This window comes from Hippocampus comes, unplaced genomic scaffold (genome assembly GCF_001891065.2).
Source record: "Hippocampus comes isolate QL1 unplaced genomic scaffold, H_comes_QL1_v1.1 scaffold144, whole genome shotgun sequence".
Classification (NCBI taxonomy): domain Eukaryota; kingdom Metazoa; phylum Chordata; class Actinopteri; order Syngnathiformes; family Syngnathidae; genus Hippocampus; species Hippocampus comes.
In genome coordinates, this window is record NW_017805782.1 from 384,020 (window position 1) to 404,063 (window position 20,044).

Sequence of the window (20,044 nt, forward strand, 5' to 3'; positions counted from 1 at the left end):
GGGGGATGACAGAAACCCGCAAGAAAACGTTCACAGTTATCAGACCACACGACGCCGTCCTCAAAAAAACGTTTCACATTGGAAAGAGTCGCGATGAAATGAAATGTCAAGGACAATCGGGCCCGAAAAACGACATTTTACCGCCAATGTGCCTCCCGCTTCCAAGGAATGGAAGATTCCGCTCCGGGATCCCCAGGACGTCATTTTCCAAATATGGCGCATCCTGTAAAAAGGGGCGGGCTCTGCTGGTAAATCCGAGAGCTCGGCGGCGTGACGTTACGTAAGACAACAAACACTCACTCGGCTTGTTGTTGGGAAAGAAACTCCACAAGTATCAAAGCAAATGCTCAGCACAAAAGACCAAAAGTACGTTCAAGACAACAAGGCGCACTCTTTTGTTGCCTTTGGAACCACAACTGCGGAGTGACCTAGTTAGTTGAAGCGAGTCATGACAATTGTCGTACAATGGTCAGACAAACGTTAGCCACTAGCTACAGGTTACGGGAAAATGCTTGAAGATAAGAGCTTTAAACGTGGATATTGCTGATTTGCATTCCATTTGTCCTCTTTTGGTCAATTTTTGCCTAAAACAGTTTCCCATACTTTCGAGGCCGGGAATTTCTAATGATGTTTTTTCCTGTTAATGTTATGGACCCACCTCAAAGAAACAAAAGAGTCCATTTCGTTGATTTGAAAATTTCGTTGGAGCAAGGGTATTAAGAAATATTAGTGGTCGACGACAAATGTAGAAGAAATGTTTGGTAAAATAGTGAATGATGCTCTGATAGCCGCGATTTTCCGCAGAGGATAAATAATATGTGTCTGGGAATATTGTGACCGTTGGTGCTCATCTTTAGCTTGCGCGTGGCGTTTTTGCTTACATGTTAGCATAAAGCGAGCGGACCATACCTGAGGCAAAGGTGTTTGGTCTCGCGAGTCAAACGGAATTCTACGTGCCGGGACTGAACGACCAAGGCCGACATGCAAAACAGGCCCATCCGTTTGCATGCGTCTGGCTTGCGCGCTCCAGAGCCCCGGGGCGGTGCTCGTCCCTTCCTCTTGAGCGGGCGTGTCGCACTTCTTGCAGAACAAGATGGTCATGTGCGGGCGTGGGCGTGTGCGTGCACTTTTGCAGCCCTGCCCCACTTGACAAAAGGTGTTCCCCGAGAAGGGCGAGAGGGAATCCTCTGACCTCTCCCCTTCTCACCTGCGCGGGCGGAGGACAGGTCGAAGCCGGGACATTGTGCTTTGGCAACCGACCGCGATCGTTTGACGAGATGCCATTGCGCCACTCGTTCTAGGAACTCCCTCGTTAATTGCGCAATCACAGTGTGATACAACACTTCCAGCGCAAATGTGGAGGTTCGATGAGTGCAGCGATTGTTCACTTTTTATGCTCAAGGGCTGGGCTGGACTTGATGGAACTATGCGGATGTATATCCAAGTATGGAGTTTATTTACGGTGGTCAGACTTAGTGCTTTACGTTGTGTCTGAGCAGAGACAGCTAAATGGATATGGCACGAAAACAATGAGGCGATGAAAAGATGAACGTCTCGATTCTCGATTTGCTTCGTTTATATTCTTGAATTTTCCCTCCGGTGAGCACAATAAAAACATCTCTTTTTTTCTCATTTAAAAGTATTGCTACGTGATCGAAATATTTCTATCACAAATGCAAATCGTCAGATTAAAACTTTTAAACAAAAGTTACATTTGAACTCGTTGTATCTCTTGATTACTCATTATTAGTAGTAGGCTGTGTGTGTGTGAAGGAGATAATCACATTACAATGATTATGCATTGTAATAAATGTCATCATAACAGTATTACATCAACATAGGAATGTTACTACGATAGAATGCAAATGTTCCCTGTTTTTTTTTTTGAGGTAGAATTCTTATAGTAATTCGAACCAGTTTTTGTTTCAAAAGATTGTTTTGCATAGTGCTTTTCGAGACACTCAAACGCGTCACGAGGAGCCTCAGTACTAAATAAACAGAAAAGGAGAGGAACGGATCCAACTAGAACAATGTCTGTCGATTGTGAATATTTTGTGTTGTCATATTAACCCCCCCCCACCCCCCCCAAAAAAAAAATCAGTAACAAGTCGAGTCTGCCCCGGGCTACAACAAAGAAGCAAACACATGCTTGACTTGAAGGCTTTTTGTGTTTTCTTTCCCGCGCTGCTTGTTGTTGTTGAATATTCCCGGTCGCCATGGCAACACTCCACCCCTTTCGCGGCAGTGACGTGTTGGCTTCGTGCGTCGGTTGAGATTGTTTGTAGTACCAAGAGGCATCACTCAACCGGAGCGGAAAAAAACAGCAGAGTAGAGCTTCGCCTTTGGTGACGTCACGGGCGAAGCTTCGAGAAAGACGGCGGAGTGAGAGCTCCGCGTGGATTGTCGCCCGTGAACGTGCAGGGTGAAATGGGACACCTCGGCAAGCGATGCCAGCGTGCCTTCCTCTCGTATTTGTTTTTGGACGTTTGGTTGGCAAGATCTCGCATAATTGCATCTTCCATTGCACACGTCACGGGAGGACGCGCCATGGTTTTGCTCTTGATTTTCAAGTTCGAAAGCAACAAACGCTCTGGTGCCGCCTGGAGCAAGGACTGCTCTCTGGGGGTGAATTTTGCCCCCCTCCCTCCCCCAAACGGACTACATAATCCCGTGCCAGTAAATACAACACGCCCCCCCCCCCATGAGAGGCCCCCCTTTTCGATTCTTTTCTTTTCCTAATGCCCCCGTTCAGTTAACTTCAATGGGTCCGTGATGTCATCGGCGACCTAAAAATAGCCCGTCGGCATCACATGAGTGAACACTTTCACGTCCAGGCTGGGACATTTTTTTTTCACATTCGCTTTCCGTAGGAAGGCAAAAGGAGGAGGGAAGGAAGTCTGGGAGGAAGGATGACGAGGATTGGATGGGAAAAGGAACGGAGGAAGGATTGTTTCAGAAGGTAGGAAGGGAACGTGAGGGATGGAGAGAGGAAAACAAACATGGATGAAAGGAAGTAGGAATGGTGGAAGGAAACAAGGAAGGGTGGGTGGAAAGAAGGAAGCATAGACGGATGACGGAAGGGAACCAAGGACTGTCTGAGTCACGTGGGACCAGGTGAGCCGTGAGGCTCGCAATGCGAACCCGAAGGCCGTCTGGCATCAATTTGAGTCGCCAGCGGAGGGCGGTAGTGGCCGAAATGGCAGCCTGCTGCTCATCGATTCAATATATGGCGCCAAGTGTCCCTTTTGTCCCCCCCCCCCCACACGTGTAGAAGTAAACATAACACGAAAGGGATTTCATTTAGCACCTCGAGGTAAAATAAAACGTTTGATCAAAAAAAAAAATGAGCACGTGACCTTGCTGTGCGTCGTTGCATAACCGAGCTGTGCAAAAATGACGATCGCACAAGCGGACAGAACAAAAAACCCAATTGTCGTGGCCGCTGTGGATTCATCCGATTCGTGATGGTCTGCTCTCGGATTAGGAGGGAAATGGTGCACGGCTCACGTTGCGAGACAGAAACTGCATGCATTAAATGACGTAGTTCATTCATGACGAGAGGGGGCACCCTTCTCACGCGGTGACGAAGGACGGGGGGGGGGGGGCTCAAAGACAAGCTTCTTCTGGTTCCATCGGGTGTATTTTTTTAAAAACACATTTGGATTTATTCTGAATTGGTGCATTCACGTGATACGCCGAAAAAAAAAGTGTGTGTTGTGGGGGGAGAGCGGCGGCACCATTGCGTTTTTCCCCACCCCACCGATTGGTTCGCTCCCGTACGTTTCATTCATAAAAAACTGCAGCTGACTATAAAAGGCGGCTTCCCCTCGCCACTCGCCGCACTTCGTACCATTCATCAAAGCTGGCAAATGGAAGGGCGCCTTTTTTGATGCAGGATTCCGAGTCCTCGGTCTGGTTTAGACGCAGCTACGTTTGTATTTTTAGAGAGTTGTAGTGAACGGTGAAAAAAAAAAAACAATTCCAATCAATCGAGCAATTACGCACCCGGATTATTCCTCGGAGTCGTCGTCGTCGTCCAGCTGCGGCACAGCATCGCCTGGCGGAGACACTCTTGGCTGCAGCCTGCCTCCTCCTTCGCCGGCAGCTGACGACCAGGTCAAGGAATAAAAAACGCACACAGGCACACATTTGTCATGCTCTCGTGATGCTGCCAGTTAAATGTCGCTATGTGTCTGTCTGCACCCCACCTCCCGCGACCTCGCTTCTTCGGGCTCAGGTTGCGGACGGCGGGGCGTCCGACCGCCTCGTCTCGCCGGATCGGAGGCGCGCGCCGCAGACGAAGCGCGATGGCCCTCGTCTCGCCCCCCAGAGGCAGCGGGGGCCGGACGCCTTCCAACAAGAAGGCCAAGACGCCCGGCTGCAGGAAAGCACGCCAAGACAAGGTCGAGACCAGGCAGGAAACACAAATACGATACGCAAGGGGGATGTACATCCATATATACTGCATGTCAAATTTGTGCGTGGATGTTTTGTTTTTTTCTTTATGGACGTGGTGCACGCATGCATCATTCCAGTCCCGAGTCTGCAGCACCTCCACATCGGCATTCACTGCATGGCCTGAATGGAGCCGTCGTTCTCATCCCCTTCGCTGGGAATCACGGAAATGGGCAACCTAATGACCCCTGACGGTAACACGCGGGGGGGGGGGGCTCTCCCTTGGCCGACGACTAGGTTTTGGACGCGAGGCCGATTTGCCCCGCCGCCGAGTCACGCTCATTTCGTTGCAGTGCGACGACGAGATCGGCCGGTGGCGCTAGTGCGCCATTAAGTCGGTTTGACAAGCACCAGTACGCGATGTCCACTCGCGTTCTGTGCTTGCATTTGCGGCTTAACAGGAGACAGTTCAAACATTTGTTTGAAAAACACTTTTCATTAAGGGTGTTATCCTGATCCTGCCCCCCACCCCCCCGCCCTTAGGTTTTTGGAGCGCCATAATCACAATCACAAATACCAAAGTTCCCACCCATAGAGCGGGGGAACACTATCAGGATTATTTTGTAAAGTCTGACACACCTGCTGAGCAGTTTTGACTTTTGAACCCCCCCCCCCCCCCCGCATGACATTTCAGCTGAAGCGTCTCACTTTTTGTGCCTTTTTTTTTCATCTGCAGCCTTCCAAAGAAGAGGACGAGAGGAGGAGGATTCGCCGGGAGCGGAACAAAATCGCTGCGGCAAAATGCCGCAACAGGCGGAGGGAGCTGATCGACACCCTGCAAGCTGTATGTGAGAACCGGAAGAAAAGTGTGCGGTTGAGATGAGCACATGAGCAATGCCTATTTGTTTTTTTTTTTTGGGGGTGTGGGGTGTCTCTCTCCATTAGGAAACTGACCAACTGGAAGACGAGAAGTCGATCCTCCAGTCGGAGATAGACGAGCTCCTGAAGGAGAAGGAGCGACTGGAGCAGGTGTTGTCCTCGCACGGCTCCTCCTGTAAGCTGAAGTCGAAGGCGGACGCGGACGAGGAGGACATCGCCGCGGCGTCACCCGAAGGCGCCGGCGTCCCGGCCGCGGCCATCTTCGGCAACTCCGACCTCCTCCTGTCCGCCAGCGTGCAAGACGACCAAGAGGAGAGCCTGCAAGAGCTGAAGGACGACTTGGACGATCTGGTCCCCAGCCTGGAGATGGAGGGGGTGACGTCCGAGGAGGGGCAGGCGGCGGCCGGGGCGTTCGTCCCCGACATCGCCGACCTGAGAGGGTCTCTGTGCCTGCCCGACTGGGAAACCTTGTACAAGTCGGTCGCAGACGACCTGGAATGTCTCGGCGCGTCTCCCGCTCCCTCGTACGGCGGCAACCACCGCCTCGGCGTCTTCTCCTTCAACTTGGCCGAAATGGACGCCTTGGCGCCGGAGGGCGGCTTTGAAGACAATCTCAACTCGCCGACCCTTCTGGCGTTGTGAAGCAAACAAAACAAACAAACAAACAAAGAGCGTGGTCGGTGTGTCCGCGCATCGCGCACCGAGCATCGGTGAGCCGGTTGCAATCAAACGGGCTGAGCCCAATGTCGCTAAACCGCACGACTTTCTCTTGTTCCGGCCTGAAAAAACATCCAGACTTTCAATCTGGAGGCGACATCGTGCCGCTTTACGACACTTCTCAGAAAACTTGAGCGTTCAAAAGATTTGCTCTCCAGCGGTCACTTGTGTGCAAACGATGTGGGGACAGAACAATACGAAAGAAAAAAATAAATGTCCGATATATACTCTCCAATCTATAGTACATTTGAAATCTCTCTTTTAAAAACTCAAAAAGTTCAAGTGTGACATCGGAGGGGGGTTCACCGCACCTTCGTTTCTTTTGTAGCGTCTGTTTTGCTGTTGTGTCCATTTCCAAAATGTGAATCAATGTGACAGGGCTGAATTCTTTCTTCCATTCTGGTCGTGCGGTTCTCCAAAACGAAAGCTTCCAAACGAACAAAAAACATGCATGCAAATGACTTCTAACAGGTGCGCCGTCTCTCTTAACGGTACTCATCTCGAGGTGTAAAATTGCCGTGGACGAACCTGTGATGGAAAACAAATACGAAAACATTGCAGGGTGACTGATGTGCAGCATTTTATGGGAGAGGTGCGTATCCAAGCGTGTTGTCTGCCGTTCCTTTGGGAATGCGGCGCCATCTCTATTTGATCACCGTTTTTATTTTTGAACGTACAAAAAACAATCGGATGCAAGGGACAAGAAATAAAAAGTGAAATGGAAACATTTAATTGTTCTTCCTGTCACTATGTCGGTGGCATTGATCGATGGGGATTAGTATTTACAACACATAAGGAATACATTTCAGACCCATTTGTAGATGTGGCAAACAAAGAAGGTGTTGGTCATCTTAAATCATACATTATTCACTTTGTTTGAGTGGGGGGGTATTTAAGAAAACATTTTTACAGACTATATTGGAATGGGTCATTCGCGGACAAAAAAAAAAAAAATCACAAAAAATGGTTATATGTCAACATAATACATGTCACAGAATCATATATGCATTTTATATCTTGTCTAGTTATAATGTGTATTTTATTGTACAATCGGTCAGCTGCGGGTGAGGTTGAAAAAAAAAACAGTTCAAATGTGTACATGTATGTTAACTCTATCAAATAGTTTATTTTAATAAAAAATAAAATTGCCAATTCTCACTTTTTATTGTATCACTTCGAATTAATGTACGGTAATAAACATTTCTGGGCTAACTATTTAACACACACACAAAACATGGTTAAACATTAAGTTAAAAGTGTAAAATGGATCGTAACCCAACTAACTAACGTTTACGGGGAGACAGGAATACAAAATGAATTGGAGCAAAAAAGGTGCCAAATAAAACACTTGCCGTTTGATTCCTATTCCGAACGAGAAATCTCCGCAAATCCGATTTGGAGAAGCAAAGAAACGAGTGGGCGGGCGCTTGATTCGCTGACAACGAGCTCGGCGACGCGTCGCACCGCGCCGCGTCACTTCCGTTGACCAAATTCGGAGCGGTGAGGCTCACGGAAGGCTGGAGCTGTTTTGTTTCTATGGCGACGGCCGCGTCGTCGCCGCCGGGGGGAAAAGAGGGAGGGTTCCCCCCCTCTTTTTTTCTTTTCAAGCGAACGTTAACAACAAACAACCGCGAGCATTTCAAATGTCATTTCCCGTCACAACTTGTCGTGCTCTATCACGAGATGTCCGCGAAGAAAGAACGAGTCGAATGAATATATGGGGGCCACCACGCGGCAGGAAATGGTGCGTTCAAGGTCACTGTGCGACGAAGAGACCTCACTCGTTCGTGCGTCGACGCACAGTTGAGGCGAGGAAGTCAACGCAGTAGATTTGAGACACATCAGGGGGCGCTACACCCTTCGCGGCCAGCCGCGTGCTCACGACACTCGCCGGCCACAACATTAGTTTGTCATGTGGACCCAAACTAAATTCCACTATCAGATGAGTACAAACAAGTTTAACATCATTTTTTTCAACAGAAGCATGTGTCGTTCTACTCGAGTCCAGAGTGTGAATGCTTTGTCGCCAACGATGAACACGTCTGTGGCATTGCGCAGGTGTCCCTAATGTTATGGCCGGTCAGTGTACACGTCTCGTTTTACGATCGACCGGTTCTCGTTTGCCATGTTTAGCCGCGATCGTGGAAAGAGTTGGTGGGCGTTGAAGTCGTCTGACTCACTTGTTATCTGCGCTCCATGTACCTGTTTTTTCCTTCTTCTTCTTCTTCCTCTTCTTCTTTTTTTTCAGGCCACTCGCGAGGCGTTTCTCACCTCTGCTGGCATCGCGGCGGCAAAACATCGCCCGGTCGCTGAAGCCGCAAACCTCACAACATGACACAAAGACACACTGGCGATTTGTTTCGATAGTACTCAGGTAGAGAGGTCGGCATGTAATTGCAGTGCATAGGAAAAGTCTACACACCCTTGTTCTCACAACTAGCCGATGTGACTGTGTTCCATCACCACATTTAAAAACTCATGTGAAGTGGGAGTCGGCATCGACCTGCCACCCCATTTGAATAACACGAAATAAAGCTGGGGCGGCACGTCGCGCGACCGGTGAGCATGTCGGCCTCGCAGTGCAGAGGTGCAGGGTTCGATTCGGGCACCGTGATGACTTCGTGACGAACCGCAGCAAATGTGAGACCTGCGACAAGGGGACGGAGACGATTCCTTCAACCAACGAGGCCATAATCGGACAATTCCGCCAGCCGTCAACGGACACGGGACACGCTTAGTTTGGGCTTTTTTTTTTTTGACCTCAAAAGCATCCTCGCGGCTGAAAATCCCCGTGCTTTTGGACAGAAACATTTCCGCGGGATCCGGTCGGCACGCACGCTGCAATTGTCAGAATGGCGAGCATCTCGGTCGCTCAGTCAATCGAGACGGCTCTGCCAACTTCCTATTAGCGGGCTCTTATGAAATATGGAAACATTTCCAAATGTGCAAACGGCAGCGTCAACGCGCTTTCGTCTGAGATGATTCTGAAAGGAGAACAACAAGAAGGAAGGGAAGAAATTCAAACGCGTCGCTCGCCTTGTTGTGTCTGCAAAAGTCGGCGGCGTGGGGAAGAATGAGGAATGAGTCAGGACGGAACGGGACGGGACGGGACGGGACAGGATGGTGTCTGGCTGGCGGGGGGATTTCCCCAGAGAGGTGAGAACGGGCCCTTCTGCACAAGACACGTTGCAAAGCAGCGTCATCGGCAAACACCGCTGAGCCGCTCGGAGGCCCGCGCTCACCCCAAGGACGCTTCTTTCTGGGAAGGGGAGGAAGCAAACGCCGGCTGGAAAACGCACAGAAACATGTTACGGAAGCTTGTGCAGAAATTGAACCAAAAAAAAAAAAAAAAAAGGACATCTTCATCAAAGGCCACTGAAATAAGAAGGATATTTGAAAGCACGTTTTCTTTCAATCCGATAGCAGCAGATCGGCCTTTTCCTGAAGTATCGCAGCATTCACACGTAAAGACGATGGCTTGATTTGACGGATTTTGAAGGCCGACTTTATATCCCCGTTTTTTTTTTCCCATCCAAATTTGGCAGCGTTGTTTTTGTCATGCGTCGAAGTGACATCCCGAGTGCACCCAAAAGGCGTACCTGTCACCATCTTGTCCTCCCCAACATACAGCGCGGCGCCTGTTTTACGATCACTTCTGCTTTATTGCCACCTCTGAAATGTGTTCCATGTCTATGTTTGGATCGACTGTGACGCACACAGACGACCCCCTCCCCCACACATGCGAGACATAAATCACAGCAGAGCCAAATCAGAAGCTAAAAAAAGGGAACAGAGCGGAGGATTTTTTTGGGGGGGTTAAGAAAAGAGTGCCTCGTTCTGTAGGTCCTCTTTCGGAGCGCAGTGATATTTTGCCACCGATCGTCAACGCTTAAGAGGAGAGCAGAGAGGCCAAAGTGGCGGTCTTGGGAGTTTTCCGGAACTTTCTCGAAGCGCTCTTAACCCCGGTGAAGCTAACGGGAGCTCGGCTGCGCGCAATTTGAGGTTTCTCTCTCAAACGACGTGGAATTGCGACTCAAGCAAAATCCGAGTCAAGGAGAGTTTCAAAGACAAATAAAGAATGGCGCTTTTGCCTCAAGTGCAAAATGCGCTTGTGAGATTGACAGCATCGGCGTTGGCGGGGGCCAGCTGCAATAACATGCCAGATCATCGTCCCAGTCAATGAATGGGGCGCCACCAATTTGCTGGACCGAGGGACTCCGCTGACAAGGGGAAAGCAAAGCGCATTTAAAACCAAGCGCAAGTCAAAATCGACACTTCTCAGATCGCCGTTTCATGCTCTCGGCCACGCGTGCGCATGCGTGCATGCACGCGCACTTGTTATGGACAGAATCTCTCTCTCTCTCTCTTTCTTTCTTTCTCCACAGTCCCGTCCAAAAGTAATGGAACGGCAAGTTCAATTCCTTTGTTTTTGACATTGGACATTGGGTTTCAGATCAAAAGATGAACGTGAGCAGCAGCTTTTGTTTCATGGAGATGCGAAAGCCACCAAAGACTGACTGCAACGTTCCACTTTTGTCTCCCGTCCTGAACGCCAAAGGTGCTCCGTATCCAACAAACACAAAGGAAGCGATCTCTTCGCTGCCGTACTTCCCGGAGGGGCACCTTCTGGCCAGGCTAAGTATGATGCGCTCCTGTCGTTTTTTGTTGCGTTTGCGTCGGGGGGCGCGTGCGCGACGTGCGCTACGTGTGAACGTGTTTCTATGTACCGTCTCTGGTCAACAGCAGCAGCGGAGCGCGCACGCGCACCGAGGTCCCCGCGTCGAAAGTTTCCCTCCGGGCTTGTGTATGTTTTCGGTTGCTAGGGGGCGGGGGGAGGGAGGGGGGCCGGCCGAACGCAGCCCCGCCCCTCCGTCATGATTCTCGAGCACGCTGACGTCTGGCTCGGCCACTTCCGCATTCCGGAGCTCTCCCAGACCTGGCCCACTACTTAAGCGGGCTGATGCAACCACTCGGGCTAGTCCCCGCACCCGCCGCCGACTCCTGGACAGTTTGTGGTGCAATGTGGCGTTGGTGGATGGGGCGAGACATGATGTCCCAGATGTGCTCAATTGGATTCGGAGGGGGTGGGGGTGTTTGTGTCGTGATCACCATGTAGGTTTGTGGAGGGGAGGTACACGACGGACATGATTTTGTTGAGCTCGCGAAGCACAGCCGCTATTCGGCCATGTGCCCTCGTCTCGACTGCATGTTCGACGACTTGGAAACTTTGCAGCCTTACACGCTCGTTACGAGTGTCACGAGGATACCTTGAAAAAAAAAAACACGACCACTTTTCATTTGGATTTGGGTTTTTTTTGAACGTACCGAACCGCGTTTCTCTCCGGATGCGCGGGGGGCTATCCCGCTCGCGAAGACACTTATGTAACGCCGACGCGTCGCAGGACCACGGCGAGCCAAGTTCCACGCGAAGCCGAGACGGACTGCGCTCACTTTGCACGCCTTTTCAAAGTGCTCACACGTCGCGAGCTCTCGAGGCAAGTGGAACCTCGCGTCCGGCCGGGTCGTCCGTCCATCCGAGTCGCGTTCATTCGGGCGCTTGACGTTTGAGAGTCGCGTCTCCCTCCACGCCCCCCCGCCCCCCTTTTGTAAATCGCTCATGTTTGACCCGCAGTGAATGCACGTGCCCCGGCATGGTTTGCAAGTATTCAGTCGAGTAAAAACCGCATTTTTATTCGGGACGGGATTCGCGTGAAGCCGTTCGGCGTTTGCGAGCGGCATCCGAACCAAACGCGGCGCTCATCGAGAGAGAGAGAGAGAGAGAGAGAGAGAGAGAGAGAGAGAGAGAGAGAGAGAGAGAGAGAGTCGCCATCCGACGGCCGAGCTTTCAAATATTCGACCGGGGCACGATACCGTTTGATGGGCTCGACACCGACACTCAAGTGAGAAAACTCTGGCGAGGAGCCGCATGGAATCGGAACGCTAACGAGCCCTCCTATTTCTTCTCCACAGGGTGCCGACACAAGTTGCACCATTGACGGAAGAAGTTCTCTCTGAGTAAGTCTCCACAAAGTTTTCCATGGTTGCTGACACTCGTCGCCATCACGACGGGCTACTTGAAATTAGGGACGGAAGAACGATTTGTCGAAATCAACCCAACGCCGTCGGGGGCGAGTGGTCCGCCTTCCGAGGCCCCGAAAAGTTGAGCCCGATCACGGAATGGGAAGCGCCGTCTCGATGGCGGGCAGCAAGTCTTTGCCAAGTTTGTCACTGGCACGACTCTCCAACTGCTGCACTTTGATTTCATGAAAAATGCAAAGCGCCGGCACATCCTTCGACGCCGCCAACACGCAGGCGGCTCGGGGTTGACGATGCCGAGAAGCCGGACGTGGGTGCGAGTGGTTTATTTTAAGGAGAAATGCCTTCCGGTGTGTCTGTGGGGAGCCGTGGAATTGCCGGGCTGCACCGCACTGCAGACGCATTGCAGGCGAGCCAGCCAACTATGCAACAGCGAGCTCAGTCATACTAGCGGGACTGTTGAGAGAAAAAGGGGGGGGGGGGCCCCCATATGCACTGCTGACGGTATCACATTATCCGTCTGCCATTGTCGGCCCCGTAAACCTTTCCACGTGTTCTGTGAAGCGATGCGCAGTTCGTGGGGGGGGGGTAGTTTTTCTGCATAGATATATGATTGGCACAAGAGCAAATGGGGCAAAGGAGGCCATCATCAGAGCAAGAGTCTGCTGGACGGATGACGAAACAGGACAAAGTATGAGACGGCTTGCAAGTGACGGCCATTGCCTCAGCGGGCGGCGGGAACGTCCGTCCTGTGTCGTTGGACTCGTTCGCCCCTCCACAGCACAGTTCATCCAAGCGAGAGGCTGCTGGGCGGCCTTCGCACCGGTTCGAAATGAGATGTTTTGGGGGGCTTTCTTTTTAACTTGGGCGCTGGCTAAAGGAGTGGCTCGCTCCATTTCGGAAGCGGGTTTGCGTGCTCCCGTAAAAGGTAAAAATGCAACTCGGACTCCAGGTCAAGCCGACCTTTGGTTGGCATTGAGTGACCAACAGTCCATCGTTGTCCCGATGGTTTCAGGACACTTCATTTGGCCCACCCCCCTAAAAAGATGGAAAAGTAATGCGAGGCCTTTGAGCCCCCTCGCAGCCCCTCATCTGGACGCCTCTCATTGAGCGTGGCTGTAGGGGGATGCGGATCGTAAGGGGGCCCGCCCGCCGCTCGTCTCGCCGGCTCCCGGGAAGGAATTCCACAGCCCTGCTAATTGTTCTCAGGAAATGGAGCAAGCCGAAAGCCGGCCCGGGTTTGGCCAGCGCATTTCCAACAGACACAGGGCGCAGTGTGCGTGCGCGGGAGCGAGCGAGCGAGTCCAGCTCGCCGCGGCTGGCGTGAAGCGAGATTGCTTTTGGGTCGGGGCCAGAAACGACATTGAGCGGGGCTCGTACATTTCGCCACATCTCTTCTTGCCTTGTCCTCCGAGTCAGACCGCCCGCCTGCCACCAGCCTGCGTACGCATCTTTGTTTGAGGCCATCGTGCGGCCAAAAGGCACGTGTGGCCATCACGTCCCCTCTTTTACGACATTTGAATGAGTCACTTCTGGTCATCGGCAGCCGTCATTTGCCTGACTCCTCATCGGCAAAGTGGCCTAAAAAAAAAAGGCGCTATTTGTAAACAGCATCGTGCAAGTTTCCATGCGTTTGGCCTTCAGCCGCTTGGGTATTTGTGTCGGATGGAAAAACGTCAGCGTTTCCACATGAGAGAATCCTCCCATGCATGTCTTCTATTTCCAAACACAGGCAAAAAATATGCCGATGGCTCACAATTGCATCATCATGCTGCTTTCTGGCAACACTTTCCATCTTCCAGCGGAACCTCGCCGGTTGAACATGCTAACTCTCCGGTATGCTGGTTAACCAATGTCTTCTGATTTACAAGGGGGGGGATCGTCAGTGGTACTTGTCTCAAATGACAAACGGGGCCCAGGGAACTTTGCAGTTGGGCAAGAGTGGCCCCTGCCCCAACTATCCAAGGACTTGAGCTCATCTTCCCTTTGGATCGTCTGCCGGCGTAGAGCCGCTCGAGTGCGCCTCATTGCATCAGCGGCTACGCGGGATTTTTTTTCATTTTTCTTTCAACTCGTCCAACTTGACAGCATCAGACAAGGGAGGAAAGCTGAGGGAGGATACACGGCAGCCCACCCAGGCTTTGAGCTGATGGGATTTTGGCCAGCCAAACCCAGTTCGGTGCAGGCAGAAGGAAAAAGGTTGGACTTCAAGCTCGCAGTACTGTCGCGGTATCGGATTGACAGTTAAGTGGCTGTGGTTTCAGGCATGATTTTTCACAATTTTGAGATTCGCATTTGAATTCCACAGGGTGAATGACATTCCCGTGTGGCGTGTCCAATTCACAAGACATTTTGCTTTCAGCTTAACAGGGACTTGAAGGTTTTGGCGGCTAGATTTGTTTGGGGGTGATTGCTCCGCTTCGTGGCCACGATTTTCACCTAGATGGGGTTTTTTTTTTTTTTTTGAGCTTGAAATAATGTTCCTAAAGCTCAAAAATGAACTTGGACGTCGTGACGGTGGACGGCTTCATTCATCCGGCCCTTCTTTCTTCTGCGTTTGCGAGCATCCGGGTCGGTCGGGTCAGCCTCGGCGCAAAATGCAAAGTCCTTGGCAGCGACCATTACGACGTCCCTCGCAGGAGTTTCGCCGAGAGGCAATTTTGTCGAAGAAAGATCTTAACCAGAGCTGTCTTGTTCTTTTCCTCTCCAGCAAAAACAACAGGCGGCTGCCAAGCGCCGTGTAAATGGGAGTTATACACCAAGTGGGCGAGAGGGAGAAGTCGCCCCCCACCCCAGCCCCCGCCCAAAAAAAAGAGGGGAGGGGAGGTATGAAATCATAAAATGCCTCATTTGACACTGGCTCCGCACCCTAACTTGTCCTTGGAGCGAATCAGTCAGTCTCTCACCCAAAAGCGCTGCAAGAAGAGGTCAGAAGAAACGCGGCGGGGGAGCTTGCCGGCGTGTCTCCGAACAATGCGAAACGTCTCAAGTGAAAAGATGTCATGTCGCTGGCTCGCGTTTCAAGACGGCCCATCTTTTTTGTCACTGCTTGCGAGTCAAGAATCAATTCCTTCTCTTTCCAGCCCAACTGTAAAAAAGACTTGAGCAGTCGATATGCGGGGGCGGAGGACATAAGAATTGAGTTACACAACCTTCCTCTATGTATCAAGCCTTACAGTGCGGCAGGGGAAGAAGAAGAAAAAAAAAAAACGGCACAACTTTACCAGCCATCCTCGACTTGTCAGCACAGTCAGCTGTTTGAGAGCGTTGCACAATCGTGATCTTTGTTTCTTCCGTCTGAGAGGGGCTTTGTTTGTTCGGCTCCCGTCCAACCTGTCCGGGCACGGAAGCTGTTGCCAAAAAAGCAAAGGGGGGGGGGGGACAATGGGGGAATATCATTGGCAACGAGGCCTCTTTGGGGAATGCGGCATTGCTGCTGCAATCAAACGCAGGGTGGCGAGCGGGGGTCTGCGCTACTAACATGGGTCCAAAGCTGCGGGATTCCGTTTTCAAAGTTATTCGATTCACCCATTCAGTCCACATGAGAGTTGTCCCCATGTTTTGTTGTCTGACGGCTGGAAAGCTCTTGACACACTTGGCTGGGCACTATCCCCCCCCCCACAGCTCCCCAAATGTGACATCAACGGTTCAGTTTCCAGTCAGGGACAACGTGAATGCTCGTCTCTCGATAGGCAAATTGCAATTGACTGGCCACCGTTCCAGAAGTCACCTGAGACAGGATACGCAGTCGGGGGGGTTCCTTATCTCCTAATGTCAGGAGACGCTGACGTCGGGAACCGCAACATCGCCGGCGATCGTGAGAAATGACTTTGCTGGGATACGCACCCCCCCAAAAACACGTCCCGTCTCTTTTTCCAACAGCGGCGGCGGCGGCGGGGAGGGGCCGGGTCGGACATGATGCCGGGACAGATACCGGACCCTTCGCTGGCGGCGGGCTCCCTGCCCTGCCTGGGCCCGCCGGCGCGCATCTCGGCCACCACGCTCACCGACCAGCTGAAGCTGGCCGACTTTCACCAGCTGGGCGCCATGTTCTCGCCGCTGCACTTCCTCGGCAGGCTGGGAAAGAGGCCGCTGAGCATCAAGACGGAGGTAAAGGGGGAAGACAAAAAAAGGGGAAGCCGCACCGACGACGATCGCGATGAGGTTGCTTGCATAAGCCGAGACAGAAAAAGGCTTGCGCTAGCAGAAGCTCCAAGGCAAAAATGAAAACGGTACAAATGGCGAGTCGAGCTTGATTTTGAGAGCACGTCTAAGTGCCGCTGGAACCAAGCGCTGTCCGTCCAACACCTTCGACGTAAACTACATCCCCCGGCATGTTCTACTTCACCCCACAATGCGAAATGGCGGGCGTGGGGACGTCGCAACGGTCTGAAGTCACACGTTCAAAGCTGAAGCTCGGCTTGTTTGCAGATGGACGAAGACGAAGAGAGGAGGAAACGAAGGCGAGAGAAAAACAAAGTAGCGGCGGCGCGATGCCGAAACAAGAAGAAGGAACGAACGGACTTCCTTCAGAGGGTGAGTTGGTGACGCGGCGCGGCCCAAAGATCACGTGAGCACCCGCCGACCCTTTGCGTTTTTTCCCCTCAAGGAGTCGGAGCGTCTGGAGATGGTCAACTCGGATCTGAAGGCCCAGATCGAGGAGCTGCGCCTGGAGCGGCAGCAGCTGATGGTGATGCTCAACCTCCACCGGCCCACCTGCATCGTGAGGACCGACAGCGTCAAAACCCCCGAGGGCGAGGACGACCCCCTGCTGGAGCGGCTGTCCGCCCACGGCGAGTGAAGCCGCCGCCGCCGAGTGCCCCCCCCTCCCTCGACGCGCGCCACTTTCACTTTTCTTGAGCTCCGAGCCGGACCCTCGCGGGGACTCTGCGGCTGCGCCCGTCCGCCGGGTGGGCCCCGCTAACACGAGCTGCCTCTGTCCGAGACCGGAAAGCCCCCCCCCGTCACCAATTGACCAGGTCGGCATACAAAAGGAAAACGCACAGACCCACACAAAAAAGGGACCAGCGGACACCCAGCTCACCGCCGTGCCCGCTCAACGCTTTTCCTTCGTGTGCTTGCCCAATATACAGCTGTCGACTTTTGGCACACTATACTCAGTGCGAGTACGCCACCACATTTTTTTTTTTTTTTGAGGGGTGGGGGGGGGGTGCGACTCTCATCTGCCGCCCACAAATGACGACAGTTACCGGTTGATCCGACTCGTGGTGACGCTGGCGTCATGAAATAGCACATAAGGCTAAAATAAATCGCGTTTACAGCCGTCTTTGTCATTTCTTGTACTCGTTTTTCTACCGCTTTGTAACACATTTTACGGTTAAATGGCCGTCGATCGCTTGATGTGATCCTTCAAAACGACAGCGTGTCTGTCGTCATGTTGCGCCGTGAAAACAAGTGTTACGTTTGGTTTGCTTTGTCTCAGCTGAGCAGTATTTCAATGTCTGGACATGTATCTGCCCATGTATGACTGTTACCCCGAGTAGATTAAAGTCTATTTTCGAACAACAGGAGTCAGTGTGTCTCCATTTTTTTTTGTACCTCTATGAACTAATTGGAAATAGCGCCAGTTACAGAAACAATCACTCATTGGTAGGGGAAAAAAAAAAAAGGCAAAGGGGGAGAGAGAAGAGCTGATTTGGGCTATGGAGTCTATTGAAGGGGGGGGGCACTTTGGGCTGCATTGCTTCCCAATAGTGAGATGGACGGTGCGTTGCGCCATCTGCCGGACACTTTGTGAACCGCCATCAAGAGCCCTCGTCTTCTTGGCTTTTCCACCCCCAAAATAACGTCGAGAAAACAAGCGCGGGAAGGGAAGGGGGGGGGGGGTTCGACGGGCTTTGTCACAAGTGATATCAGCGCAACGCGGACATTAAGTGCGATTCTGATTTGCAATCAGCCTCCATCGTGGGTCTCGTGGGGAGCACGAGCAACTTCAACAAACTTATTTTTTCTTCTTTGGAACGTTTTTTTTCGACGGGTAGACAATGAAGAGGGTCTTGTCCAGCTTGTCTGTCAAATTCAGGTCTGGCGGTGGGCGTCGCGTCGCTTTGGATTCGAGATCTGCACGGTTTCCGAGTAAAGAGCCAATCTTTGTTTGTGACTTTATGACAAAGAGAAACGCCAACACGTTAGAAGCTGGACACTTGAAGGCGCCTCGCACTCCGTAAAGGAAGAGAGTCGACTCTCTCTCCTCAAAGAACGTTTGGCTCCGAGGCCGTCACCGCACACAAGATCGGTCCGAATGCCGGCTTGGAAAATGGCCGCCAGCCAACGAGAAGAGACGGTCGCCCCTTGCTTGCGCTTCTTCGAATGGCCGAGGACCATCGCGGCCTTTTTTATCAACGAGAGCGACACGGACCAAATCTCACAGTCTGCGGCCACATCAATCGCTCGCTTTCCACACTTGTCATCTGTCCGTCTTGCCAATTTGGGACAGTGCCACTTTGTTTTGAGCTGAAAAGCAAGAGTCCGCACCAAACACTTTCGGGGGCTATGAAGCAGCCCTTGCTTCGACGAACATGAACGCCATTGTGTCAATGAATCAAAAGACAGGAGGGCGGGGGGGGATCATTTTGCCAAACGACGTCTCTGATGTGGATGAATGAAAGCGAAGAGTTTGCAAAGGGCCCGTCTCGTCCGGCGAAGCAACACAAAAGACGTCTTCTTACCGCCATTTCAAGAAGCGGCAAAAAACACGTCCGAGAACCCTTCCGATTTCGATGCTCCCACTGGCGTACGCTGCCAATTAACCGCATCTCCGCAACGCTAATGGGCATCTTGAGCGCTTCTGCAAATAAACAATTCAATTCAAAGCCAGTCCGGGCCATTGTTTTGTGCATTCAGGCGGCCATATTCTCATGCTAATCTCACATCCCTCCTCGTTTGTTTCCACCTTAATGGATTCCGTGTTTTTTGGCTACCTCGGACCTTTGGGTCGGCGCTGGCACAGAAACAAAGACGTACGTTGGAGTCTCAGTGTCACCCCGCAATCATATCCCCGTGATTAATAAAGTAAACGCAAAATACTGGAGAGGTGTTCACTCGCAGCTGCATGCACTCGAGGGCCGTGTTTGCGCAGTGGCAGAAAGGAACAAGCAACCCTCAAGACTTGCCCCCCCCCCAAAAAAACAACCCCTAATTATTTGGGTCTTTTCAAGAGCCGTCTGGCTAATATTCGCTTTGAAGACTCCGGATGCATTTACGCAGGGGAGGATTTGGCACGAGATGAAACATGCTGTGACAGCCAACAAGAGGGTTGGCCAACCCGGGGCCGCTGGGCCGTTTAGGGCCGCTCACGCAATTCTGAGAACGAACCTGAGAGAAACTGTCGGCCGTGGCTCGTCAACACAACACCGCATTTCCGGTCTGGGGTGCACAGCTCTTTCCCCGTTGACTCTCGCCAAAAGTTTGAGTGTCAGAGTACGGAATTGACCATTTGGAAGTGACCTTACCTGGCTTTGATGAGTCCTCCCACGGGACGGGTTTGTTGATGAACATCAGAACAAAACTCCAAAGAACAGCGGCGGGTCCGGACCATCTGGCAGACCAGCTGAATGTGAATCTGAAAAACAGAAAGGGCATTTCGCTACTCAGAACGAGGAATATTGGAAAAGCAATCCGAGGCTACGGGCAGGGTCGACGGCCACCAACGCGACGGCTCCGCTCCGGGTTTAAACGGCAGGAAATGAGTAAGATGTCATTTCAGAAAAGGAACTTATGGACACGGTGCAGTCGTTGGGTGCTTTGCGTATTTATCGGAAATCCAGTCTCGTCTCGACGGCTTGTTTCGAAAAGCGCAAAACTGAGGAGAAGAACGCTCCGGTTTGATTTGGGGCAACGTCGCCGTCGACCTCGAAATGGCGAGCGGCCAGCTAGCTTTGCTTTCGCCGACCGAAACGCGATCGAAAAGAGCGCAAGAAAGGACCGCGTCGCTCATACAAAAACCGCGTGCTCGTTTGAAGCGACTTACCCGGTCAGGTGGCGAGAGTTTGGGGGC

At 52.0% G+C, this 20,044-nt stretch overlaps 2 protein-coding genes and 1 long non-coding RNA gene across 4 annotated transcripts; 2 read left to right on the forward strand and 1 right to left on the reverse strand.

The window, feature by feature from the left end:
- The first annotated feature begins 4,037 nt into the window (after positions 1 to 4,037).
- Positions 4,038 to 7,063, forward strand: LOC109524839 (proto-oncogene c-Fos-like). Its single transcript, XM_019884952.1, has 4 exons — positions 4,038 to 4,116; positions 4,238 to 4,403; positions 5,132 to 5,239; positions 5,341 to 7,063. The coding sequence occupies exons 2-4, from the start codon at positions 4,308 to 4,310 to the stop codon at positions 5,914 to 5,916; spliced, it is 780 nt and encodes a 259-aa protein (XP_019740511.1). The 5' UTR covers positions 4,038 to 4,116; positions 4,238 to 4,307; the 3' UTR covers positions 5,917 to 7,063.
- A 1,598-nt stretch (positions 7,064 to 8,661) lies between these two features.
- On the reverse strand, positions 8,662 to 20,040 carry LOC109524843 (uncharacterized). 2 transcript variants are annotated; one of them, XR_002170024.1, is made up of 5 exons: positions 20,018 to 20,040; positions 19,500 to 19,609; positions 15,252 to 15,377; positions 10,719 to 10,992; positions 8,662 to 9,277 (listed from the first exon to the last, which is right to left on the reverse strand). It is a non-coding gene; the product is annotated as an uncharacterized LOC109524843 (long non-coding RNA). The 2 variants fall into 2 exon arrangements; XR_002170023.1 differs by lacking the exons at positions 19,500 to 19,609; positions 20,018 to 20,040 and having other exon boundaries at positions 15,252 to 15,563.
- jdp2b (Jun dimerization protein 2b) lies at positions 11,924 to 16,855 on the forward strand. Its single transcript, XM_019884953.1, has 4 exons — positions 11,924 to 12,006; positions 15,910 to 16,137; positions 16,459 to 16,563; positions 16,637 to 16,855. The coding sequence occupies exons 2-4, from the start codon at positions 15,943 to 15,945 to the stop codon at positions 16,826 to 16,828; spliced, it is 492 nt and encodes a 163-aa protein (XP_019740512.1). The 5' UTR covers positions 11,924 to 12,006; positions 15,910 to 15,942; the 3' UTR covers positions 16,829 to 16,855.
- Positions 20,041 to 20,044: the final 4 nt, after the last annotated feature.